We start from the raw sequence: 27,671 nt of genomic DNA on the forward strand, positions 1-27,671 counted from the left end.
TCAGGAAGGTGGCCCTTCCTGCGCAAAAAGCAATCCTGCCAGCAACAGAGGCACCCTTGCACCCTGGTGCAACGGAGCCTGCGTTGGTGCTAGGCTGCCAGAAGGTGCCAGCGCCGGTGGAAAGCACAGGAATGCACCATATCGGCTGAATGTGGTGCATTCCTGTCCTGTGTCACCAGTCCCATAAATTTGCCCCTAAGTTCTATTACCTAAAGTTGTAGGGATTAAAGAGGCACATACGAACTCTGGGTACACCTGTGTCCCTGATTGTTATTTAGTACCACAAGCCAGAGATGAAGTGAAAGGCAAAAAGCTCCTTACTGTCCATTTCATGGGGGTAGGAGGTAACGCTGGAAACAATGGAGATATAGACTATGGAGTAGGCCAGGGAATAGCGAAAAACAAGAATAGGGAGTAGAGAATGTCGAGATATTAGAATAAGGAATATCGAGAAACAAGACTACATACTAGGCAATATTGAGATACAACAAGTATATTAAGTAGGGAATATCGAGAGATAACAATAAGGGATATCAAGATACAAGAATATTGAGTAGGGACTATCGAGATACTAGAATGTCATACCCATAACATAGAGAGGATAGGTATATACAAGTAAACTTGTACTGTCAATCCTTGATGTTATTTGCATGTTTTCTAAATGTACTTTCAGTCTGAGTGATAAGATTTGCATTTCATATTTAAAGATTTGAGTTTTTAAGGTTAATCCCTTTCTATATCTAACATTCTTTTCATAGTTGAATTCCTCCCAAATGTGCCCCTCTCAAATAAATTGCTAATACATATATTGTCAAGGTACATTGATGTAGTGTTGGTATTTTAACAACAATATTCCAATATATTAATATTTCCTACTCAATATTGCAGACTACATCCGCTGGCGACCCCATGGGCTCTGTATAAGCATGGAAGGGGATAGGGCTGTCCGTATGGCAGTGATATGGCTGGCTGTCTTGATACCCTACACCAACTGAATATTAACTTTACAAGCTCAAAACTTGAAATATAAAATCGCAATTCTTATTGGTCACTAGATTGAAAGCATGTTTAAAAATATGCGTAACTGTAGGAAATATAAGAAATGGCAATTTAGTACAGTGGGGAATATTCGGCCAGATATCCACCGCAAACTGAATAGTATAAACAGTGAATACATTTAAAAGCTCTAACATTTTCATGCAATATAAAAAAAACTTGTCGCTCAGTAGACTGAAAGCACATTTAGAAGAATACATATATGTAGGAAATTAATAGACAAAATGGCAATTTATTCAAGAGAGCACTATTATTATTCAAGACGACTTTGTGGTCCTTCCCTTGCTAGTTAAGTGTGAAAGTAAACAGTATTCAATTCACATCTTTTTTTCTTCCAAACTAATATTGTGCACACTTTTGGTGTAGAGGCAAGAAGGATAATGTTGCCCTTTTTAAATATTCTTGCTTTGAAGCCGTCTCCTGTCAGACATATTGTGGATCGTACCAGTACTTCAGGGGAGTTTGGGTCAGCCCATTGGTTATCAGTTGTTGGCTTTCCTGAACCCCCTCCCCACCCCCCATTCCCTAGTTCCTTATTCAGCAGCTTTCCTTCCATCTATTGTGGCGAATAGCTTCTTTACCATCCTTTTGAATGGAAGAATATATCCTTCCACTGCTGACATTTAGGGAACTTATTTTTCCTCTTATTACACCATTGTTTTTTTTAGTGCATTTCAGAGTCCAAAAGACTCTTGGTATCGATGCTTCGATGGGGGCGAGTCCTAGATTTATCATTTCCTGATATTACTGTGCCAAGGACAATGAGACAACTAGACCCTTCCACGCAGTTCTCTTCTCTAAAGCACGACCTACGAGTTTACGTTGGTGAAGTCACAACAATTGCTGCCCTCGGTTCATTTGAAGAATTGCGTTACTCGCTCAGTTTGCAGTTAGAAAGGCTGTCTGATGAAGAACGTATAGATCTAATTTGGGCAACAGAAGCTTTGTGGTTGTCACTGCTAAGCTATGGAACTCTTTCTCTCCCTCCTCAGATCAGAGCCATGCATAGCCTTTTGGCATTTAGAAACAATTAAAAACTTGGCTCTTTAATAAGAAGGCTTTTAACATCTAGGCCATTGTCCTGCCCCCTGGAGCAGTCCGCGCCGAGACACCTGTTGGTATTTGTGCGCTTTATAAGTTGTTATAACATAAACTAATTAAAGTAATCGTGTGGTCTGTGTTTGCCAAGCTGGCTAGTCAACCATTGGCTGTAGACACAAAATGTCAACAAATGCTTTATCAGCAATCACCCCGAACATGAGACGCATCACACCAGGTTCGGCCAGTGTCCATGTTTGGTGGACAAGTCGGAGAAATGTGCATTTAGAGCGCTTGCAGCTGTGGCTCATTTGGCCTTGCCAGCAAAAATGAACAGTGGACATTTTCAATTTCATAGCGGTCATGTGCTATGGTCAGGGTGACTTTCAGCTAACCCTTGTTATTTTTTGCTAATTGTGCTAAGAATGCTGGGATTTGTAACTTCATATAGGTATGGGACAACCACTTCCAGCATCCTTAGTGCTATTGACTGACAGTCAGGACTTGTTCAAAGTCACCCCTATTATGCGGTGCCATATAACAACTGTGTGCTCTGGTCCAAAATGTTGTTTACCTGATTAGTAACTAACATTTTCCACCACTCGTCAGCATGCACCCTGCAATCGGCCGGAGAAGCAACTTACCTCTCCTGGAAAGCATGGACATGGTATTAAGCCAAGGTAAATTATTTGCCAATGGCCTGGACACTCTCAACCTTATTTGCTTCTCCCTTGCCCCTAAGTAACAAGCCACTTGATGGACTTGACTAAACCCAGTGAACACGTTAACCAAAACGAAATGATGTATCATCAGTTCTATACTTGGAAAGCTTGCAGTGATACTTGGTCTTGACCAGAAAGACCTGAGATGAAATTGCCTCTGCAAGGGATTATTTACCCATCACCGTCGCACTTTCTTGGCGACATATTCAAGCTTTGGGATCCGAGCAGATCCTGAGCACATACATGACACTGAAGGCGAGAAAGGGTGCTTTCTTAGATAAGAAGGCAACATTATTTATGTCTGGACTAGAGACTGCTATAGCTGTGTAGCTAGCAAATAAAAAAAAAATCTAAATCAAATATATACTTGATTTATTGACTTTTTGATTTGCGAGCTACATAGCTTGAATGGGTGGCTACGAATGAATTCCCTATTTTCTCACTGTCTGACATCCTTAAATTCGCTTCACCCAATGGCGAACTAACTAGGATGATGACCAAGTTCCAGGCATCCAGGAATGAGATCTCAAGAAATACAAAAGCAGCAGATGTGTTGTTGGAGATAACAATAGGATATAGGCTTTAACATATATTATGTTGTTTGTGTGTGTGTGTGTATAATATATATACAGAAAAAAATAAAGTTAAAAAATGTTATAGTTAGGTCAATATATCAGTGTGAACATTAACTTTTTAAAATAAAAGAAAAAACAAGAAATTCACCAGTTATAGCTATAACTTGCGCCCCTGCCATACACTACTTATGACCTCACATATGACATCACGTAAGACATCATTGAAAACATCACTGGCGACATCATTGATGACATTACAAATTACATTATCCAGTGAGTGTGCTGATTTGTTTTACAGTTTAGATTGTGGCGAATAACTGCCATGTTACTTTTCCACTTAACATTGTACAGTTTGGGTCCAGCTAATGACTGTAAGTATTTAGAAAAGACATGTCCACTTAATACACCATAACTGTGTAGAGGTATTGAATACATTATAAATCTTTGTATTCAAAAGTAACTCTGTGTACAGGTGATAGTAGGCTTATGTTCCACTTAAGTCTTTTGGTACGGCAGAAATTCTACATACTAAGTATTGTAAGTTGCCTTGAGTTATTCAAGAGAATCGTCTCTGCATTTCAATTTCTACTTAACATAGAAGACTATGTACACCAAGTACTAACCGATGTACATGTGCTTGTTTTGCTTCAGAAGATGGGCTATCTTTAAGGTTTTCACCATTGTATGAACTGTGCAGGTAGTAGGATGTTTAGCACCTTCAGATCTTGGTTATTTTTAGCGAATTGTGTCTTTTTTCGACATTTGTTGCATAGAATGTGCACTGTTTTTAGTCGATATTTTTTAGTAGTCTGTGGTGTATGTCTTAAGAAAGTTTCAGTGTTTGCAAACAGTGTGGTATAAAGTAAACTCTCTATAAAGTAAGCACTGTTTACATTCCTCCGATCTCTACTGATATCAACTTAATTTCTTAATGTATGTTCAGTGTCTGTCCAGGGTTTCATACAGATATAAGCTGTTCTTAGTGGGGCATTCATTTTGGAATTGGCATTCACTATTTTGGCTTTCTCTAAAAATTAGTCTACAGATATAACACCATACTCAATGAGGGTTTTCCATATAACTGTGGTTGATTGTTAATGTGAACTGTGCTCTGTGTAAAGCCATATATAAAGCAATATGCGGGAAAACAAAGCTTGTATGGTGCCAGCAATTATGTCAAAGAACATGTCATCAGTGATGTTATAAACAGTGCATGGCGGGGCGCAAGTTATAGTTAGCGCTGCTAACTATAACTGGTGCGTTTCTGTGTTTTTTTAGTTCAAAACATTGTTCACACTGACAAATTCACCTAACTATAATGTTACTTTAACCATTATTTTTTTCAGTGCATTTCTAAATGTTTTTTTATTTTAAAAAAACGAAAACAGATATTTTTATTACGCCTAACTATAATGTTACTTTCACCTTCATTTTTTTTCAGCAAGCGTTTTTTTTAAAAAAATTTTTTTTAGGTAATTATTTTTTTGTGTGTAATTATGGTAGAATGCCTTTATAATATATGTTGATGTCCCCGGGACTGAAAGTGAAGGGGGAGGGGGACTCTGCACTACTTGGCTGTGATGTCTAATATGTTGTTGTACATGTAAGCGCTGCCTTTAGAAGAGGGGGAGACTGACTCCTGTATCATTTGAATGCACCACTCGCACAGCGAAAGTGGCATCATTTCATTGATGCACGCTGTTCTTGCAATAGGTCTCGCATTTGCGAAAGTTTAAGCTATTGGCATTGTTAATGATACCTTTTTATCTGTTTTGAAAACCAACATATAAATAAATGGCATTATCATTTACAATGCCAATAGCTCAAACTCTCGCAAGTACGAGACCTGTTGCATTGCAAATGCTTATTTTTTTTACCCATCGCTTGCCGTATCACCCAGAAACTTTGGTTTTCTGGAAAGTTTCTTGTAAATTCTTCAAATGAGGCCAAAGTTATTAGCAAAATCAAGAATGTTCTGTCTATGGAAAAGCTAAGCTAACAATAGCTACCTAATATATAAATATATAAATATATATAATACACACACACATCTTGTCTCTGTGCTACAGAAATGTAAATCAAATACTACCATTTTTCTCTCTGACAATGAAAATTGTACTTTCCTGTGATGTGCATTAAAACTAAAAAGCATCAATCATTTTTGTGTGCGCAGAATCGGCCTGTTTGCGAATGCAAAAAATGCTTGATACATGTATCAAACCCTATTTTGTGATTCAGTAACCTGTTACCGAATCGCAAAATGGGTTTGCAATTCGCTATTTGGAAGGGGCGTGTTTAGGGTGTCCCTTCCAAATAGAAAATTCTAATGGTATGTTTGACTGTTTTGTGACCGTGAATGAGGTTGCAAAACATTTGCATGTTACCACTTACGTCAAGTAGGTGGCAACCCATCCGCAAATGGGTCGGGGTCTCTAAGGGTCCCCTTCCCCCTTTGTGAATGTTTGTAAAAGCATTTTTAAGAGCAGGCAGTGGCCCCACAGACCACTCCTGCTCTTAAAAAATGAAAGTAAAACTTTTCATTTTTCTCTTAGTAAAGCAGTCCCGAAAAGGATAATAGGCTGCTTTACAAAAAAATTGCTTTAATTAAAAGCAATCGCAGACGTTGTGGTCTGCTGACCTCAGCAGGCAACCATCCCATTGATTTTTGCGATTCCAAGGGGGTTGTAAATTGCGATCTACCACATTAATATTAATGAGGTAGGTTGGTTTGCGACCCTTTACGAATCATTATATGAAACTCATGGAGTTTCATACATTGGAAATTCTAATTACCTAATTGTGTTTCTCAGAAAATCGCAATTAGGTTATCACAATTTCCAATTTTGATACATGTGGCCCTATGCCTTTTCTAAAGTCACCAGTACTCCAGCCTGCTTGGAAATACTGTTCTACAAAAGGTCTATGCATTGATTAAGAGGTTTTAATTCAAAGTTTCTAGTGTACGCATAAGGCCGACATATTTAAACGTTAATTTAAAAGGAGAGGGACCCCCAAAACCAGGGGAATAGGGTACTTATCAACAGTGAAGTAAAGGTATCCCTTGGTACGTTTCTTCACTAATCAAGCCCACATAGTGATATTGGACATTTACACTGAACAACATCTAACAGAAACATGTGTTTAAAAAACTTTTTTCAAATTTATTATTATTATTAAAAACATAGAAAAATCACACAGTAAAAACAAATATGAAAAAAGTGTAGAAAATACACTTCTACTTCACACGGGGTTTATCAACATAAAATACTCCCTATACAAATATACTAAACAGTGCCCTTAAATTCATCAATGGAAAACACAAGACATGGGAGAGACAGAAGGTTAGGACAGTATCATTTGTCGTTGAAATTTAACTCATCAGGTATTACAATCTCACAGAACCAGTCCTGGGCGCTTTCAAATCTTGCGGCCTACAGGTTTGGCACGGTTACCCAATTGAGTAGTTTGTGTTGCGTTTGTTTTTACTGTGTGATTTTTTAAAATGTTTTTAATAAGAATAATAAATTTGAAAAAAGTTTTTTAAACACATGTTTCTGTTATATGTTGTTCAGTGTAAATGTCCAATATCACTATGTGGGCTTGATTAGTGAAGAAACGTACCAAGGGATACCTTTACTTTACTGTCGCCATATTTAAACCGCAGCATGTTTTTTTCTCTCCAATTTAGGGACTAATGCCTACAATAATAAATCAATAATTGACTATTGCATAGCTTGCAAAGGTCATTACTGTGGGCATTGTCAGTACTAGTTGCCAATAGTGATTAAGTATAGAGCCTGTAGCTGGTCTTCCATAGCCTTGCTTATCTTGCTTCTATGTGTAAGAAATGTGTAAATGGCTACTACTTACTAACAAGCCCTCTTTGTCACTTGCAGTGACCTCTCCCTGCAGTGGAACCAGCTCTCCCGCCATTGCAGTACTGACAAGAGCAGCTCCATCGGGAGCATGGAAAGCCTCGACCAACCCAGTCAAACATACTACGAGGGAAATCTCTCGCCCATCGACCAGAACATGTATCAAAACAAAAGAGACTCTGCTTACAGCTCATTCTCAGCCAGTTCCAATGCTTCAGACTACACAGTGTCACTCAAGACTGAGGAGTCGGCCTCCATGGACTGCATTCTTCAAGACCTGGGCACTTGCAAGCACAATGATGGCAGGTATCTGCAAACAGGAAATGGTGTCAGCGAAACCTCGGATGATAACTTATTTCATAGACCGGGTGGACATTCAGAACCCAACTCTAGGCCACCATCAGGTACTTGTGAACAAAACCTTGCCCTTTCTTGCAAAGCCCCTCCGCAGCCTCCACTTCGGAGGGATAGTTTACGTGCTCCAAAAAATCACCCTAACCAAGAGAAGCGACGAGCTTCGGCCCCAGTGGATTCCCTGCAGGTCACTGGGAGTTGGACTTGTGATAACTTCCTCTCCTCTCGAGATAAAAGCAGGGATGGGCGCCGTTGTGGACAGACATTCTCCTTGTGTTCAGAGCATATGAAGGATTGCTTACCCTCTGATCAATACTATATGCTAAACTCACACCCGGACAAATGCCAAAAATGTACTGAGACTCCCTCAAGTGAAAATTCAAATCCATGCACTGAGCCTTCTTCTGACAAGAAGTCGACAATCAAACATTTAACTTGTGAGAATGGGAAAGATATTCACAAGGCTGAAAACATTCAGGCTACACCAGCTTCTTTGATCAATTGCACTACCTCTTGTACAAAAGAACAGTTGGCTGCCCAGTCAACGCATCGGCACACTGCCCTTGAACCGTCTCAGTCTCCTGAGACAAATCGGTCGACTGATCTGACAAACTGTAGTAATGGCTCTCAACTCAAGTCTATGCAAGAAAGACATCAGTGGACCATCTCGCCACTGCACAGTACTCAGCGACATCGGAACAGTCCATGCTTAAAGGAAAATGCCAAAGAACAGCTGTGTGAAGACACATCATTCCATGATGAATGCAATAGGAACTCGAGTAAAGATACCCGTAAATTCAAAGTTAGGACTGAAAACGGTGGCAGTCTGAACCAATCAGGAACTAGAATCTCCTCAACCGTAAAATTATACCCTGATCTGGAAAGGTCCTCGAGTGTGCCAAATGGGATAGCAGAGCCGCATCAGGACTCGCACCACTCCCCAGATTCCACATCTGAAAGCACGGGAGGTCTAAGACCCGCACACAGCACAGAGGTGTTAGTAGAGGAATGCAGGGATCAGGAAGAAGCGAGGTTGCACGTCAAGAAACCTGGTTCATCCCGTTTCCGTTCTGCACAGATAAGGAGGAGGAGTGAGCGCTTTGCCACAAACCTCAGGAATGAAATACAGAGGAGGAAAGCTCAGTTACATAAAAGTGATGGCAGCACAACCCTGCTCTGTGGAGAAGAACCAGTGGAGGAGATGGAAGAACCTTCTGAATGCCCTTCTCCTCCACGGCAACCCTTGCCTCCTCCACCTCCACCACCAAAGACCAGGTCAATAAGACCACAAGACAAGAAGGCCAAAGACCTATGGAAAACAGAATCTACTGAATGCCTTCTGGAAATGCCAAAGAGCATGCAGGTGTCTGAAGTTGAAAGAGTCTCTGATCATGTAAAGGAGAGTACCGCTACATTGGATGATATGTGGGCAAATCCTCAGCCAAAGCAAAACCATCTTATTGTTGAAGAGAAGCCTTGCAGTGAGATGCAGCGTGGAAATTCATCCGAGTACCTGAATCAAGAGGCAAAGGAACCAATGTTGGATGAAGTAGTAAGACCTACTCTACCTGATCGGACAGCTGCTGTGACAGATGTCAAATGGAGCACACCATGTCCATCTCCAGACTTTGAAAGGCAAAGAGATCTGCAGGTATCCTACGGAGTGGGTGGGCGATGGACATGGTCTCCGGAGCGAAAGCAACCACCAAAATCTAGACAACCCAAAGAAAGCCAGCCTGAGAGGACTGTCAACGAAAGCCCCCCAAAAGCCTATGAGATGGAGCCAGAGATTGCCCCTGCACCTACAAGAATCCCCCAAGAAACTGTACTCCTACCCTTTGCAGACAGAAGGAAGTTTTTTGAGGAAACCTTCAGGGTGGGCCCCACTTCCCAACCTCCCAGTCTGGTTATCAAGACTAGAAAGCCCAACTGTAGACCAAAGCATGCAGAGCCCAGTGTTTTCCAGCCTGTAATTTCCGACTGTAGAAATTTAAGAAGACTTTCCGTAGACCATAGCTATTCTCCACCGTCGCCAGTAAGACCAGAAATCCCAGTTGCTTATGCAGACTGTTCTCTGAATCAAGCTGCAGACCAGCCGGTGTACTACAATCAGGTGAAACACTCCAGCGAGCATGAGTATATCAGAGCTTTAACACGTTCAAGTAATATCCATGGCACAGTGGTCCATGAGCCGTGCATGTACTGTTCCGGAGACATATGTCCTGCCATGGTTAAGATGAATTTTCAGACGAGCCACCACAGCTGTTGCTGTCATCACCACCAATGGCCGCGGTGCGGTGAACGATGTTGCCCATCTCAGCATAAGGTCCTAGAAGAGAGCTTGACACACAACGATCCTTGGTCATGCAGGAAGCCGTGCTTCCAGGTAAGTCTCTGTTCTGTTAGTTTGGTGCTCAACACTCTTGCCCGTCACGGATAGGTATCCACCAGGGATCTCCAACAGATAGCTTGGGAGCTACTGTTAGCTTGCCAGAACCTTGGAAATAAAGTACTTAATTTAGAGGGTGCGGCTGTTTTAACCATGGCAGAGCTCCGTTTTCCTGTATCCTTGGAGTGGCCGCCAGTAAAAACAATGGCGCGGTTACACACAAACACATTTTCTCTCTGCATTTAGCACAGTAGTAACAGTATTTTTGTATATGTCTATTGTTAGTAGTGGCTAGCATCTTTCAAATGAACCGAACACGTAAGAAATCACAGCAGGGAAGAATCACAATTCAGAATACAAATAACAAAATTACAAATTGTATGCCAGAGTGTGGCTCTTGACCACGTGCGCTCTAAAGAGTTGTACTCTAATAATATTAGACACTTATGCAAAGTATTACTACAATTGCTCTAATTAGCTGCATACCCACATAATACAGTGCTAGCAAGGGCCAAAAACACCGTACATATACCATTTGAACATCAAGAATTACCACTTCGCCCTGCCAGGCACTATTCATATATTTCTTCCCTTAGTGAAACTTTAACATCCATACAAATATTGCCACTGCCTACAATCAGTTGTAGTTTGTTTTAAAATTTGTAGCCGAGGTGTATGAGCGTGTCCAAGACAGTCTGAACTAGGCCATGTATTGGTGAACAGTGCACCATGCGAGACATTCCAATAAGCCTTGGGTTTGGTGCAGTTATGTCTCCCCTAGTAGAGGATTTGTATAGTGCAAGTACAGCATGATTTTGTGGATTTCAAGTCAATGAATGAAATTAACAATGAACCATCTTGAATTGTAATTGCATTTATATAGTGCTTACTACCCCTGACAAGGCGTTGAAAGGCTTTTTCAGCGAGTAGCGCGTTACTCCGGAACCCAAAGAGGATTAGGGATGTATTAGTATCGGGAGATATGAAATTAATTTGAGCGGTGGACATGTTAGTCTGTTAGTTGGATTGAAAAAGGATGGTGGAGGGATAGAAGAGGGAAGGGTCTAGAAATTTTTTTGGGGGAGTTCAGAGCAGTAAGGGGGAGGTTTGGGATGGAGAAATGGAAGGTGGAGGGGGTAAGAGTCAGAGGGAAGGGCTTGTTTGGGAGATCTGAATAGACAAAAAGGTATGAGATGATGCAAGGGGGGTAGAGGAGGGACGAGTCTAGAAAGGAATATTTTGGGAGTCATCGTAGTAGAATGGGGTTTGGGATAAGTGCGAGAGAGGAGGTAGAGGATATTTTGAGGGAGGTATAGGGTGAGAAATAGGGTAGTGCATTGGAGATGCTGAATTAGAAGTAAAGTAATAAATATAGATACATAAGTACATGGAAGGTATGTAAGTATAAGAAAGGTAATATATGTAGACGTAAGTTATATTTAATAAACTCAGACTTTCACGTGTTGCTGTACTTTAAGTTTATTTGTTTTTATATTTTTTTTATAATTCAACAGTGAAGCAATTGTAGATATTTATGATAAAGGTTTACTTATTTATATATTGACCCATAAACATGTTAAACATAGAATAATATAACCATAAGTAATATGTACATTTGTGAAGCAGAACTAACAAATATCTATATATTTATAAACATAATTTGTATACATCTTTATACTAAGCAATACAGATATGTAGGTGCACATATATAGTCCAAATAAATATTTATATACACAAGGATATGCTGTATATTTATGTTTGAGTATGGTGGTTATGTGGGGACAAGCCAACTCTTGAGTAGTCTTCTGAAGATAAGGTAGTTATCTGTGCATCTTATGTTTGGGGGTAAAGAGGGCTATTGATTGGCTGTTTGAACAGAGAAGAATGTGGCACCAATGTTTTTTTCTTGTATGGTGAGATTTTGAGTCGAGGAGCCACTGTAGAGTGGAGGTTCCTTTATTGAATGTATTAGATGATTTTATTCCTGACTAGCTGTACCCGGCCACGCGTTGCTGTGGCTCAGTCTGGTTAAATGGAAGAGAAAGAAAAGAGTAAGCGCACGTTTCTACTATGTTTAATTTCACAATGCTTGTGGGTATACAATATGTTTTTATCCATCCTAATATATGTAGACTATTATGTATATGCTTCCCTTGTAATTGTTGCGCAGCTAGCAAATCGATAGGGTCTGTTCGGCCTTTCAATTAAAAACACGCGCGTATTCGAATCCAACGTTGTGTGTATATATAAACACGCGCTAATGTTGCAAAGTGAACCAACTCCTCCCCCCTCCCTCCACCCACTTCCCGGTCTGCCATCCTGACACCAACTGTCCATCCTCATCTATTTAGACTATTGTCTATATGCGTTCCTTGTGTTTGTTGCGCAGCAACCAAATCGATAGGGTCTGTTCGGGTTGCAATGTGAACCAACTCCTCCCCCTCCCTCCACCCACTTCCTGGTCTGCCATCCTGACACCAACTGTCCATCCTAATGTATGTAGATTATTGTCTATATGTGTCCCTTGTATTTTTGCCTAGCGAATTAAAACACACGCGTATTGGACACTCACGTATTCGAAACCAAGGTTGTGTATCTATAACCACCCGCTAATGTTGCAAAGTGAACCAACTCCTCACCCCTCCCTCCACCCACTTCCCGGTCTGCCATCCTGACACCAACTGTCCATCCTGATATATGTAGACTATTGTCTCTCTGCGTCTATTGTAGTTGTTGCACAGCAACCCAATCGTTAAGGTCTGTTCTTCCTTTAGATTAAAAACACGCACGTATTTGACACGCGCGTATTTGAATCCAACGTCGTGTATATATAAACACGCGCTTATTGGAATTCAACGTAGTCAAAATTTTAAATCAATCGGTGAAGAACTTTCGTAGATTTAAGATTTTTATCAAACGCACATTGACATTTTTATGTGTCTTTTAGTGCTTTCGATTAAAAACACGCACGTATTCTCCACGTGCGTATTAAAATCCAACGTTGTGTATATAAAATCATGCGCGTAACCGAATGCAACGTTGTCAAAATTTCAAAGCAATCAGTGAAGAACTTTTGTAAATTTAATATTTTTATCAAGCGCATATTGACATTTGTACGTGTCTGTTTGTACTTTCGATTAAAAACACGCGCGTATTCGACACGCGCGTATTCGAAACCAACGTTGTGTATATAACAACACTTGCGTATTCGAATGCAACGTTGTCTCAATTTCAAAGCAATCGGTGAAAAACTTTTTGAGATTTGAGATTTTGAATAAACGAACAGTTACATTTTAATTTATATAGATGAAGAGCAGTCCTGTTACATGTATCGCTTTGTGGGTGATTCAATCAGCTTGAATGGCGATCTTCTGGTAACCAATGTAGGGCTTTCAAGGCAGTTTAGATGGAAGCTTTCACCAAACCAAAGTTTCTGAAAAAAAAAATTATCAATAAGTTCTCAAATGAAAACAAAGCGTGAGCATTATGTTCAAACTGCTCTCCCAGTCACCATATCCATGCATAAAAGTGCACCTTTACTTATTCCAGCGACCAAAGTAGTTCATGCCATGAAATCCCAGGATTAGATTTGAGGCATTTTCCCTGTTCGTAGATTATGTTCAAACCCAGTCCTATACAGACCCCCCAAACCTTCCTGAACTTTACTCTTCCTTTCGAACTTCCCTGAAACTGTAGCCTTTGACGCTCAGGGTACTTAGTTTGGAGCCTGGCCTAATCAGCTGACCCGGACGTGGTTTGCATGTGACTTTGAAAATAATCACCCCGGGCTGTTTTACACTAAGAACACAAGGATCACGGCCGGTGTGCGCGCCTGCTTTCTGCACTCATGGAGCACTTTACAATTACGAAAAGTGCTGCAGAAATGTGTTCAGCCCCTTCTGTAATACAGATTGCGCTGGTGCTACTTGTGCACTGGCATCATTTCAAGGGGGCATGCCATAATTTACCTTGTGGCATGGCCTCATGCAAATAAGCAACACTTTGCCACTCTGCCTTTGCCTTATCACAGACTCAAGTTTGTCAAGGGGCCTAATAACTCTGCATCACACTGAGGTGGTGCAGACAGTTCACCTAATCCACTTGAAAGTGGGAAAGGGGACCCCACAGTCACTGTGTAGTGGCCATTATCCTTGATAAGATACAACGTCGGCAGCAGTGTTTCCTCATCCATTGAATATTACCCTGACTGTGGGATGTTGGACGAAGTTGTAGAACTTACATCTGCATTAAAATTGTTTTTGAGATCTCAGGATGTCTTCTACCTATACCTCTTAAGACATCCTTGGTTCAAATACGCGGGCAGACCTTGCCTTGATCTAAATAGCTACGCCCTGATGAAGTTCCAATTGTGGAACGAAACGCGTTGGCTGATATCCATTTCTTACTTTCTACTACAATAAAGATATTTTCTGGATACATTTGGAGTAAATTGACTTTGCTTTGGTGCAACTTCCCTTCTGTAGGAAGTCTGCTTTGGGTCTGGCATTTTTCTGAGGCCATGGCTGGGTTTGCAGGAACTCATGTTCATGTGTATTGTAAGAGAGAGGAGGTTGTGGAGCGAGAACTCTTCTAGTTCCACTTGATCTTCACTATTCTGCCATCTAGTGGTTGGATCCGGAGGTTTTACGTCTGGGAGTTTACCACATCTGGAGCCAGCTTGACCTCTAAAAACTAGTTTTTTCTCTGGCCTGCTGAAGTCAAGGCTCCAGAATACTTTTCTTCTTGAAATCAAGTTCAGTGGCAATGCAGAGTCGAAATACCAAGTGCCTGTGTGTATGTTGTTTTTTTTTTAATGTGAAGGTGTCATAAACCGGCTTAAAAACAGATTTTGGGGGGGAGGAGCTTCGCGGGCGACCAAGATGGCCGCGTAAGCTCGGAGCTCCGTGGACCGTCCGATCCACCGCAACTATCCTGCCTGAAATCCTGTCCCACGTTGGTGGGACTGTAATGCTGACGGCCTACTGAGGCGGGGACTGCAATCGGCTTCCAAATCGGTGACTCCTGAGCAAAGTTACGTCGAGCTGAACTCCGCTCCGTGACGGTGCCATTGTCCATCCGGACTTCGCCACTTCGTCACTTCGCCCGATCGGACTACACGGGCCCTGCCTGCCATCTCCTTGGTGACGACACTGCACACTTGTATTGCCCTCGTCGGCCTGATTGTGGCTTTTTGATCCGACTGGCTCTCGGCTGTGGACCCTGACCTGCGGCAGCCTGTCCTTTGTTCTCGGGAACCCATCATGGCGGGCAGAGGCGATCCGGAAAGGGCATCGAATAAAGGTGGTCGGGGCAAACCGCAAACGCAGAATAACCGCATGGAGCGGTATGTGAATCTTAAGTCGCCACCTACATCGGGGGCCATCTCCAAAGGGGCCCCAGTGAATGGCCCGCCGGACGGCTCGGATCCTACCTTAATGGACATCATGGGTGCCATCACCAGCCTCCGTGCCGATGTACAACAGCAGCACGAGACTCTGTCCCATAAAGTGGACTCCATGGCCATTGATATTTCCCTCATCAGGACCGACTTGGGCAAGACAAATGATCGTGTGAGAGCGCTTGACATCAAGACCACTAGTTTGACCTCGGATGTCTCTGAATTGCAAACGGAGGTCTGGAACCTGCGATCGACTGCCGATCTTTTCTCAAAGCGGCTGGAGGACTTTGAAGGGCGAGCCAGGCGGCAGAACGTCCGTATAGTGGGGGTTCCGGAAGGGTCCGAAAATGGCGCAGCGGACCTGTTTGTGGAAGAATTGGTCAAGACACACCTGGCGCCCTCTGGACTGAGCAATTTCTTCTCAGTGGAACGTGCCCACCGTGTGCCAGGGGGACCACCTAAGACGGGGGCGACGCCGCGACCAATTGTGGCGCGCCTTCTCAATTTTAGAGATCGAGATGCGATCCTCCAGGCATCCAGATCGCACGGGCCGCTGCACTATCAGAATGCGGAGGTGCATTTTTACCCGGATTTCACCAGACTGGTACAACGCCAACGGTTGAGCTACGCGGGCGTAAAGAGACGGCTCAGAGACATGGGTCTCAAGTACTCTATGCAATTCCCAGCGAAGCTCCGCGTGGAACTCAAGGGACGAGCCTACTTTTTTGACTATCCTGAGAATGTGAGTGAGTGGCTGGACACTGTAACACCAGAGCGGGAAGAGCGAGAGGAAGATGTTGGAGGCGCCTCGGGCGGAGCGGAGCGGCAAGAATGAACTGGGAGCCGGGGCTACCCCTGCCTCGAATGGCCACCGGACTGGTGTTTTTGGTGCGATTATTCTCTCCTTTATTCTCATGGTGGGTGGCGGGACGACTTCACGGGGACTCCTTACTCCTCTGGGTCTTCTGTAGAGTAGTTAATGGGGCGACAGGCACACTGCTGGTTGGGGGGGCTTTTTAGTCTACTGCAGGGGTGCAGGGTGGGGGGTTGGTTGGGTACAGTTCTAAGTTGTTTTGTGTTTCTTTTTCTTTCTCTTTTGTGGCAAATGGACAATGGCGATCCTGGACTTTCTTTGATGCAGGTGTCTTTGGGTGATGGGTGGGGCGGGAGGTGGAGGGATGAGGGGTAGAGTATTGAAAATTCTTAGTTGGAATGTTAACGGGTTGGGAGATCGCATCAAGAGAGGGGTGGTTATACAATTGGTTAAACGGCATATGCCAGATGTTGTACTTCTTCAGGAGACGCACTTGGTGGGCAACGCCTGTAAAGCCCTGAATCGCAAAGGATACAAAGTGGTGGCGCGTTCGGGGTTCTCTTCCGGCTCCAGGGGGGCGGGAATTCTTGTGCGTGCATCCCTTCCCCTAGAGATAGAGACCACCTTGATTGATGATAGGGGGAGGTACGCCGCCGTGGCTGGTAGATGGGAGGGGCGTTCCCTTACGTTGTTGTCCGTGTACGTCCCCCCAGGGCTCCAGTCTAGTACTTTTCAGGACCTTGGTGGTGCCATCTTGTCTATGCCGGCTGGTCGTCTGATAGTGGGTGGTGACTTTAATTCAGTTTGCTCTGGTCTCCTTGATCGTCAACCGCCTCGCGACCTACGTGGGCCACAGATGTGGCTGCCGTCCTTTCTTGAGTCTACTGGGCTGGTGGACGCGTGGCGGCTCTTGCACCCCACGCTCCGTCAATTTTCTTTCCTGTCGGGCGCGCATGGGAGTCTCTCGCGTATCGACTATGTCCTTACGCTGGCTTCGGATGCCCTTGCCGTGTCCGAGGCCCGCTTTCTTGCACGGGGCATTTCCGACCACTCCCCGCTATGGGTCTCCTTCGACTTTGGAGTGACTCTGTCGGAGCGCCCGGCAGCAGTCAATCCATGGTATTTCCGTGATTTCAAGACCCGCTCCCTCCTGGCCAAGTCCATCGATCTTTACTTCTCCGAGAATGTGGGCTCGGTGGAGTCGGCCGTTACACTGTGGGAAGCTTTTAAGACGGTGCTTCGGGGCGAGGCCCAGGCACTTATCGCTGCTACCCGTCGTGACAGAGACTCCAATATGCTGACTATTGAGCAGGAAGTGTTACGCCTCGAGGCTCAACTGGGATCCAATCCGGATCCCTTGGTCCTTCACAATCTCTCGCTGAAACAAGCGGAGTATCACGCCCTGGCCACTAACGCCGCTCTTGTCCTGGCCAAGGAACAGCAAGGTCGCATCTACGATGTGGGCGACAAGCCCGGGAAGCTGTTGGCTTGGCTTGACAGGAGGGAGATGGCTGGCCGGGTGGTGCCGGAGCTTCTTGGTGACAACGGTGCGATCCTTACGGATCCCAGCGCCGTAGTGGACTCTTTCGCAGACTACTTCCGGGGGGTCTATGAGTCTGCCTCGGACCTTTCGGAGGCGGACTCGACGGCCTTCCTCTCCGGTATCGACCTGCCCAGTCTTTCCGAGGTAGAAAGAGAGGACCTGGATAGGGACATCACCGCGGACGAGGTTGATCTTGCGATCCGCTCACTTAATTCCGGTAAGGCCTCCGGGCCTAACGGTATACCAGTGGAACTATATAAAATCTGCTCGGACGCAGTCTCCCCGTATCTCCGTAAGATGTTCCTGGAATCCTTTGAGAGAGGCTCTCTCCCCCTGGACCAACGACTGGCCACCATCGTGGTCATCCACAAGGAGGGCAAACCACGGGACGTCTGTCGTTCTTACCGTCCTATTTCCCTCCTTAACGCGGAGCCCAAGGTCCTTGCCAAACTCTTGGCTAATCGTTTGATTGGAGTCATTGGCGATCTCGTGCACCCCGATCAATCTGGATTCATCCCCCACCGTAACACTGCCCTGAACTTGCGCCGCCTTCATGGGGTCATGGCCCGGGCCCACACTCTTGAAGAGCCGGCTGTGTTGGCGTCCCTGGATGCCACTATGGCCTTTGATTCGCTCGAATGGCCCTACTTATGGGCGGTTCTGGCCAAGCTCGGGTTTGGACCCGTCTTCGTTAGCTGGGTGAAGCTCCTGTATGCGGACCCGATGGCCAATGTCACAGTCAATGGCCGCCTATCGGCGCCATTCCCCCTACGTCGCGGTACCAGACAGGGTTGCCCCCTGTCCCCCCTATTGTTTGCCTTGGCTCTCGAACCTCTTGCAGCGTTGCTGCGTTCACATCCCGACTTGAGGGGTATCAAATGGGCCCCTGGCTTTGAGGACAGGGTCTCCTTGTACGCTGACAACATACTGCTGTATCTGTCTTCACCTGGTAGATCCCTTGTTGTGGCCTGTGACGTCATCAAACTCTTTGGGCGGCACTCTGGCCTGGTTATAAACTGGGCCAAGTCATCTCTATACGTCCTCAAAGGAGATACCCCGCGCCTTCCTAGGGGCTGCGGTATTCAGATTGCTTCGCGCGGTTTCAAATACCTGGGTATATACATCTCCGGTAATGCCAAGCTCCGGTATGACAACAACCTGCTCCCCCCTCTTCAGCGGCTGCGACGTGATGTCGACAGCTGGCGCCATTTGCCACTCTCCCTCCTTGGCCGTGCCGCCCTTTTCAAGATGATGGCCCTGCCCAGATTCCTGTACGCACTACAAAACACGCAAGACCCTGTCCCAGCCCGCTACTTCCGTGAGATCGAAGGCCTTCTTCGTAACCTCCTCTGGGAGGGTCGCCCCCGCGTCGCCCTCCACAAACTCACGCTCCCTTGGTACGATGGGGGCATTGCCCTCCCCGACGTGCGCCGGTATTATTGGTCGGCGCAGCTAGCTGCCCTGAACCACGGGTTCTACGGCCCAGTGGTGAACCCCGGCTACGCCATGGATAGGTGGCTGACGGGCGGCGGTAATTACTACCGTGCCCTATATTCCAAATCCTTTGACCGCAAGTTAACGGGACCCACCCGAACGGCGGTTCGCACCTGGAAAGCGGTTACCAAGGCGCAGGGATGGCAGGGCAGACTTACGAGGTTCACTCCCCTTTTTGACTCCGACATCCTGGGTAGACTGTGGCACTCCAAGGGTTTTGATAGGTGGGACCTCATTGGCATCAGCAGGGTTGAGGACATGCTCTCTAGGGGTTTGATTAAGACCTTCCCCCAGTTGCAAGCTGAGTACCAGCTGGGCGCGACGGAGTTCTTCCGTTATGCGCAGCTGAGACACGCGCTGGTCTCGGCCACTCCGCCGGACGGCGTCATTCCTGAAAGTTCCCCGCTGGAAGATAGGATCCTGGATGGGCATATGCCAGACAGTGCAATTTCCCTCTCGTACAAGAAGTTGATCAATACACGCACAGACCTCCTCCTTGGCTTGAGAGATCAGTGGGTGGCGGATGGCCTTGAGTTGGACGACGAGGATTGGCAGAGTGCGGTTTCCTCTCCTAAGGAGGTTGCCATTTCTTCCCATCTTCGCCTCGTACAGTTTAAGGTCTTGCACCGGGTGTACGTGACTGGGCCCCGATTGATGCGTATGGGTTTCTCACCTGACGGTCTCTGCCGCAGGGGCTGTGGGGCCCCTGCCACTTTCCTACATATCCTCTGGGATTGCCCGGTGATCGCCTCCTACTGGAGAAGGGTCCACCGAGTGATGGCGGAGGTTACTGGCGTGGCTTCCCAGGCGGAGGCCCGTCGATGCCTCTTGAATGTATGGGAGCCGTCCGACCACAACGTTGCACAGACTAGGTGGGTTACCCTGGGGAACATGGTGGCGAAGAGGGACATAGCCCAGAGATGGGGTGCGAATGAGGCCCCTCTATTGGTGCAGTGGAAGGCCAACATGGACTGGTGTATGTTTAGGGAAAAGACAGTCTATGTGGCCAGAGGGAAACCTCGGACTTGGATGAAAATTTGGGGAGCATGGAACGAATATAGGGGGGATGTGTGTCTACCGCCTGAACCAATTGCTCAACAAGATACCGTTTCTCCCTAAACCTGTGACGCCAACTGAGCTTTAATGTAATTCTTTCTCCTGATGTCTTCCCCCGCCCCCCTCCTTCCCATTCTGCTATCTGTCTTTCTTGAGTGCTTTCCTGTCTTATCCCCTACCCATCCCTGACACCCAGCATCACACTTTATACACTGCCACTTTCGCGCCCGCGGGCGCCTGTTGTTGTTTTTATATCATAAAATTTAACCTTTGATGATTATGACTTCAATGTTTGACACTATTTGCCTCCTTTACTCTTGCTGCCTCGCCTCCGGGATGTCAGGCTGAATAGCTGTGTGTTCTGGTCTCAATAAAGGTTTTCAAAAATTTAAAAAAAAAAAAAAAACAGATTTTGTCATCTAAAAGAGTTATCCTGATGCAGAATTTAAGGGAATCTGTGCATAATCTATTTACTCATCCAGACACATCAACCGGTCTTAATGAATTTGGCATGCATATCAGAAAAGGGGTATGATTGCAAAAAATCGTATGGACATCTACAAAGTTGGATATTTGTGGGTAATCACGAAAACGTTGCAGGGTGTTTACAGTCCTGCAGACATGCAGTACTCATGCCGAAGCTAGGAGCTTGTGTGTTTCCAGGGTTAGAAAGGGAAGTGAAAATGTCCACATTTCATAGGGTCTTGGGGGAAGATTTTAGGGGATTTGTTTAGGACTAGACTAGACAGAGCATTCACTGTCTAGAAGAGACGTTGTTTTCAATCTGTAGGCCTCATTCCGCCCATATGCTTACCATTTGTTCGCTCCCTTGTCTCTCCCATATCCTTTCTCCCCATTTGTCCAAGGCTTTCCTTATCATGCAATGATTTCAGAACCCTAGGAAAATGTACATTTTGTCTCTCTGGTGCTCCCTTTCCCCTTGTAATAAAGCTTTTCTGGTGTTCACTTTTCGCCATTTGTGGTTTCTCCAGAATCCAGTCGCCTTCAATGACTTTATACTATCTGGGCAAAGATTTCACCTCATTAACACCAGATTAACAGTCAAGTACAATAAAAAAGCAACTGGCCTATGACCAGACATGCGCGAAGGGCCACACATGAACACATGACAATACGTTTTTAGTAACATTTGAGCAAGAATCTGTAGCCTATTTGAACCTGCAGTTGTGCTCAGCGCAAAAAAGTAAACACGAAACCCCGAGGACAATATTCGCTCGTTATTATTCATTTAACCATTTATTTAAACTTCCGCGTTGCGCAATCCCCACAGAAATATGAGTCATTTTTTCCTTGTTACCCGGAACGTTAAAACAAATACACACACCTTTGATTCGTTCTTTTAATCTGTCTGTTTTATTCTTTGCTTCTCAAGATTGCTTGTTTACACTAAACAAAAAATTGTGTGCTCCCCTTAATGAACCTCTTCACCACTGCCGCGCCCCCATATTCCTAGCCACTGAATGCATTTTGAAGGTGATAGGCAGCGTGGGGTGAGACAGGAGGGGTGTATTGATCTGACCCATGTTACCTGTAAACACACTTTTAATTGAAAATACAGTATTTTGCGAAGTATGAGATACTGTGGGTTGCACGGCTATTGCAATCACATATCCCTTGCTTGCATCGATTTTCCAGTCGCCTTGTGCTCCCAGTCCATATCTTTCATTGTTTTGCAATAGTTCAAACCAGGCCGGTTGGAGCAAGCAAAGCGCTGAGACCCCAGGGGGCACATGACGGGAGATGTGATTATGCACCGGGGTTATATTTACACGTTTTACTGATGCACTATGAAAATGTCAGTTAGTCTCATACTGAGCCCTGTTTTTTAGCCACTTAGTTACGTTCTTTTTTTTAGAGATAAGTGTCAATTGCATCATGTTTTAGCAATTTATTTGAAGTTGCAGCAGTCCGTAGGAGTGCTTGTTGTACCGAAGCGAGGCTCAAAGTACTGGAAAAAAAGCAATATGCCGTGACTAGCCTTGCCCATGTCGCAGCATGTTTTTTCGTTACTTTCAGCCATGCTATTGTACAATATGGCTAAAAACCACTGAGAAAGCCAATAGCTCATGCATAACTGAAACCTTTGACTCTGCCAATGCTTGTTTTTTTTAAAAAAAGAAGCCGGGTCAAAAACATTTGGCACCCAAGTCCAAATCAGCTATTTCCGAAGTAGTAGCAATAATAACAAGCATTTACAATGCAACGGTTTCGCCTTTGTAAAAGTTAGAGCACTTTCTCTGCCACATACACACACACGCACACACAAACAGGGCCACAGAAGCAAGGCGCTCAAACAGCACAACACCAGCATGAACACCCAACATTCACGCAAACACGCACACTCAAAGTACACACACTCAAAAGGACGTGTGAGCCCAAAACACAATTACAGGAATACTTCACTGCAGCACACACATACAGCAATCAAACCATGCACGCCTATAACAATACAAACTCCTGTGCATTCGGGGTAGGCACACAACCACAAAACACAAACAAAAACTTACAAACATATGTAACATAAATCACAGCGATAGAAGCACAACCAATCACTCATACATAATGCATACATTCGACACACACGGAACACTCTTATGTCACATAGACATGTACATATTAAAACGACATGTGCACATACCCAAAACATACATTGAACACAATTATAAACTTTCAAAGGCGCACCAATGCAGTTTAGCATACAAGACACGTATGGCAAAACACCAAATACAAACTAAATACACACACATGTCTACCAAAAGCAACGAAAACAGGTAACACAAAACCACTGGCCCAGAGCACACTGCGCCCTTCCAGCTCAAAGACAGCTTATGGCTTTGCAACGGACAGGAACGACTTCCGCAGGTACTAGAGGGGCAGCAGGGTCGGAGATCCGAAAGGACCAGCACAGCAGTATTTATTTATTTTTATTTAGGGCACTTTTTATATAGCGCGAACATTACCCAAAGGAACATTGAACAAGGCTTTCCATAAAAGAGATATGTAACTCATTTATAGCCAGTCAGATCTATTCACTGGCCTCATAAACTGTTGTTCTAGAGCTTGTTCAGCCCAAAGAAAAATTGCTGGCTGATTTAAGACTGAAAACATACAGTCTGGTAAGATGAACGTTTCTGCAGCTTCAAGTGTGTTTAGGACTCCTTACCATGGCTGCTGCTTTGCACAGAGCTGCGTGAGGGGGAAGGAGACCCTGCTTTGAAGGGTGGAGGCACCCCGGGCATTGCTCGTCTGCACACACACGTAGGTGGGCCCTAATGGAAATAGGAAGAGTGTGCCATAGAGTGCACCATCGGCCACTGTTAGTTCAAGAAGCCAGAATCAGAAATGCCACCGCCAACAGGTCTAATGCCTGCAAGCCAGACAACAAAGCGTGTTGTTTGGCTGATAAAAATCCTTCAGGGAGAACACCAAATCTATTGTAAAGGTTGGGTCTGGTGATGCTGAGACCAATGTTACTTGCACACGGGGCTTAAAATAAAATTTGACTTCGCTCTGAAGAGCTTGGCTTTGAACACACACCCACGGGGGATGAGTTTGGGGGGTGAGCTGCTGGGGGGCATGTAAAACTAGGGGGTCGGAAGGGTGGGGACCTGAAATGGGGTGACCAGCTGCAGTGAATGACGGAGTGATAGGTGAGAGTTCTGCGAAGGGATAAAGTGTGGGGCAGTAGGATAGCATAGATACAGACCAACATAGAGAGTTTGTAGTGAGGCAGAGGAGAAACTAGAAGAAAGACGGAGAGAGTTTTGTATGGGGGATAGGTGTTGGGAGCGTGCATTTGAGGAATAGAGTTTGTCGAGCAGAGGCAGATTTTTGGGCTTGAGAAAGAATAGAAACTTTAGAAGAGAGAGTCGGGCAGAGTTTTGGGGAGGTCGGACGGACGCTGGGTTTAAAAGGAATACGCATGAGAGAGAGAGTGAGTTTTGGGGACAAACAGTGAGTTTGACATCTAGTTTATGGGGACAGGGGAGCGTCAGGCGGAGGGGCAGACCTGCGAGGCACAGGCAGAGTATAAAGCAGATGATAATAGGTCACTGTTCCCCCCACCACCCCAGCCCCCCTTCTGACTTTCATGCCTCCTTTGGAAAACTTTCTGGCTGAACTTGGCACAGATGTGCCAGCCCCTCCTTAGGGGCACTGCCCCTTTACTGTGCAAACAATTTATACAGCCTCTTCTTTTAGAAGCACCCGCTATAGTAAATGTTGTCTGTGAAGGGCTCTGCAACGCGTCAGAACCCTTTACTGGATGAAAATTATATAATGTGTACCTTTTGTAACTTACTTGGTTCTACTGTAAAAATGCTCTGACACCTTTGGGTAAAGTTTGCGCTATATAAAACTGCATTCAATAAATTAACAAAACGGGCAGATGCCTCGTTGAGCGCTAGGGAGAGGGGGGGTGTATAGGGCGATAGTGCACTTGGAACTCATTTGAGCTTTTTGATTAATTCAAAGAAAAATGGACAGTGCTGTGGGCAGTATGCGCTATCAGGTCACCCCGTGTGTGCTGTGACTTACAGCCTGGCATAGCTGCACCAACCTTCCGGAATTCGAACCCTTCTGGGAAACTTACAAAACACCACAGTTTAAAAAACATGAAAATACTCTGCAACCATGAAAAGTATCCTTTCTCCTTAGAACTCTCAAACTTTATTTGCAATACTGGTCGATAAATACAATACTTTTTTTGCAGTTTTTTTATGTAGCGCGAACTCGACCCGAAGATATCGATGCGCTCTATGCGATCACCAGTTGCATTGCAGACAGACACATACATTTTAGGCACGGAGAGATTTGTCCAGATTTACAGGATGTTGAGCCTCCCGCCGAGACCGGAACCGGTTCCTTAGCTTCACAGTCGTCCGCTCTAGCCGTTACGCTACCATTAATAGGCTCTGCCAGTGACACTAGAAACTAGTGCGGGAAACTATCCGCAAGTGCTTCGAGCGGACATTCGTCATTAGGAGGAGCTGCATTAGTCGGAAATTGAAACCAGCACAAACAACCAAAATGTGCTGAGAAACGCAAGAAAATATATATCAAAACACCCTAAGTGTAGGAAATACCTCAATGGATGAGGGGAATCTGAAACTGCATAAAACAAAAAAAGACACCATGTCAGTGCACAAATAAAAGCCCACGCGTAAATAAACACTTCACTATGCATGCGTTTTGAAGCTGTACCCAGAAAGCGTACAGAGAAGTCACTCACCAGCAGCACAAAAGAACTGGTGTCCTGTTAGGCAGAATTGAAGTGAAATACCAGACGGGGGACGGCCAAAAGTGAATGTACTGAGTAGGCAAAGAAACACGCAATTAATAAGCGAAATGCCGCTACTGCTAAAATACAGGTATTCTCAAAGCAAAAGGGCAGCGGGGGAACTCTAAACACTCACCAGGAAACAGATGAAGGAACAACGTGTCTGCTCAACCGGGTTTGGAGAAATGTAATCGACAAGGCAAACAACCGCGTAGGTTTAAATTGCGGAAATTCAGCGCTGATTCAAAACCACTTAACATTGTTACGGTGACACTGGCTAAATAATATGTTTCTAGGGTGCCATCTTAACGTGGTGCTAGGAGGTAATGATGTTAAATGTTGAACAAAGCCACAACGGGATAAACAAGCATCTAATGAGGGCACCGTGCATGGTTGGAATTACCAGCCAGAATCTCCCTGCACCATTTATTTAATAATTTGGCCCTATATTCATAACTTTTCTCGATCACCAACTATACTACCATGTCCAGAAAGATGCCCAGGAGTTCATCGTGAAGATTGTCTCGTCAGTTAATGTCTCGTGTAATGAAGTGCGCACAGTGAGTTCATGGCTCACTTAATGAACCGAGCACAGTGAGTCCAGTCCCTTAACTTTTTCTAAATTCTACAATTAACACAATTACAGCTCTATCATGTGGACTAAAGACTTCTAACAAAATGTGCAATCTAGTTTCGTGCAAGATAAAATCTGTAAAACAGTCGTCACTCTGAGTTTAATAGCAAAGCGCTGAGTAAAGCACAGCACGAATACAAGGTCTGTGTACAGCAAAGCCTTAGGCTTTTTTCCAAGAAAGAACCTTGGTGCTCGGGCAAAGTGAAGTTTATCTTATTTGTTTTTTCTCGCCAAGTATTTGGTCAATCAGGCAGTGCTTACCTACATTGTGGTAGCAGTAATGATGACTGCAGTTCTCCAACAGATCATTTGTCCAGAACAAATGTAACATTTTAGAACCTGATTTAGAGCTACTAAATATGTCACGTGTAAGTGGCACCTCATAGATTGCCAACTGATTCAAAATATGTTGCTTTAATTGAGACATGTTTTTTTTCTATTTTAGAGTAAATATAGCCGCTATCTTGTGAGACCGGCATTTAGAACTGTCCATCTGCACCAGGATATGACAGGAATGTTATTTAAAGACTAACAGGGGTCACAAATATAAACCATGTAATTCCCTTAAGGACCCATGATCCCTGTGTGAGTTCTTTGTACACCTTCTCTGCTCTGAGGGAACACGCAAAGGACTAATTTACCAGGTAGTATTCTTGGGTGCCTTTTCCTTGGCTGTAAAGAATTTTGTTCTGGGCACATCATTTTGCTATGGAAACAAATCTATTTTGTCCCGTTTTAAGGAACAATGCTCCACAGCATTGAGACAGATGTTAAAAGTAATTGATTATTTATTTAGCTCTATCTATGAAATCCTTCTAAACAGTGGCTCAGCCTGAGCGTAATATACCCCAATGCAAGCAAGGAAAATGGGCCTAGGGAACATTACAAACAAGCATTTGCAATGCAATAGGTCTCGCAATTTAAAGATTTTCAGCTATTGGCATTGTAAATGACAATGCATTTTTATATCTTTAAAACCCTGCTATGATAAAAGGCATTGTCAGTTACAATACCAATAGGTCATTGTTTCTAAAATGCGAAACCTATTGCAGTGCAAATGCTTGTTTAAAGTGGTTTTAATCCTACATTATCATAAGACCGACGATTTAACACCCCTTCCGCCCCCTTCCTTGTCCTCCCATCACCCTTGACATGACCCCTGCTGGCACACATCAACAAACCACCATCAACCGGAGGCAGCTGAGCCATCGTTGATGTAGGTGAGCTGCGGGAGGTCGGGATGCTTGTGTTCAGAGCCAAGTCCAGGGGCTCAGCCAGGTGCAGATCAGTGAACTCAAAAGGCACTACCCCCGCCCCCCTTAATTCACTACCATCAGCAAGGGCGCCGATTACCCTCCTCCTACGCCCGGGGCTTATCATGAAGTGATAACGCCCATTTGGAAACCAAGAAAGGAGCAGTTCAC

The 27,671-nt window shown here is 44.6% G+C and overlaps 1 protein-coding gene across 2 annotated transcripts in view; it reads left to right on the forward strand.

Annotated features, from left to right (window-relative positions):
* SHROOM4 (shroom family member 4) overlaps positions 1-27,671 on the forward strand; it is a 308,392-nt gene that overhangs the window by 203,194 nt on the left and 77,527 nt on the right. For both annotated transcript variants that reach the window (XM_086942015.1, XM_086942016.1), the window contains one exon: positions 7,288-10,006. In XM_086942015.1, the coding sequence (XP_086798141.1) occupies positions 7,288-10,006 (2,719 nt within the window). The remainder of the gene's footprint in view (positions 1-7,287; positions 10,007-27,671) is intronic.

The sequence above is a fragment of the Lissotriton vulgaris genome, chromosome 10 (genome assembly GCF_964263255.1).
Source record: "Lissotriton vulgaris chromosome 10, aLisVul1.2, whole genome shotgun sequence".
NCBI lineage: Eukaryota > Metazoa > Chordata > Amphibia > Caudata > Salamandridae > Lissotriton > Lissotriton vulgaris.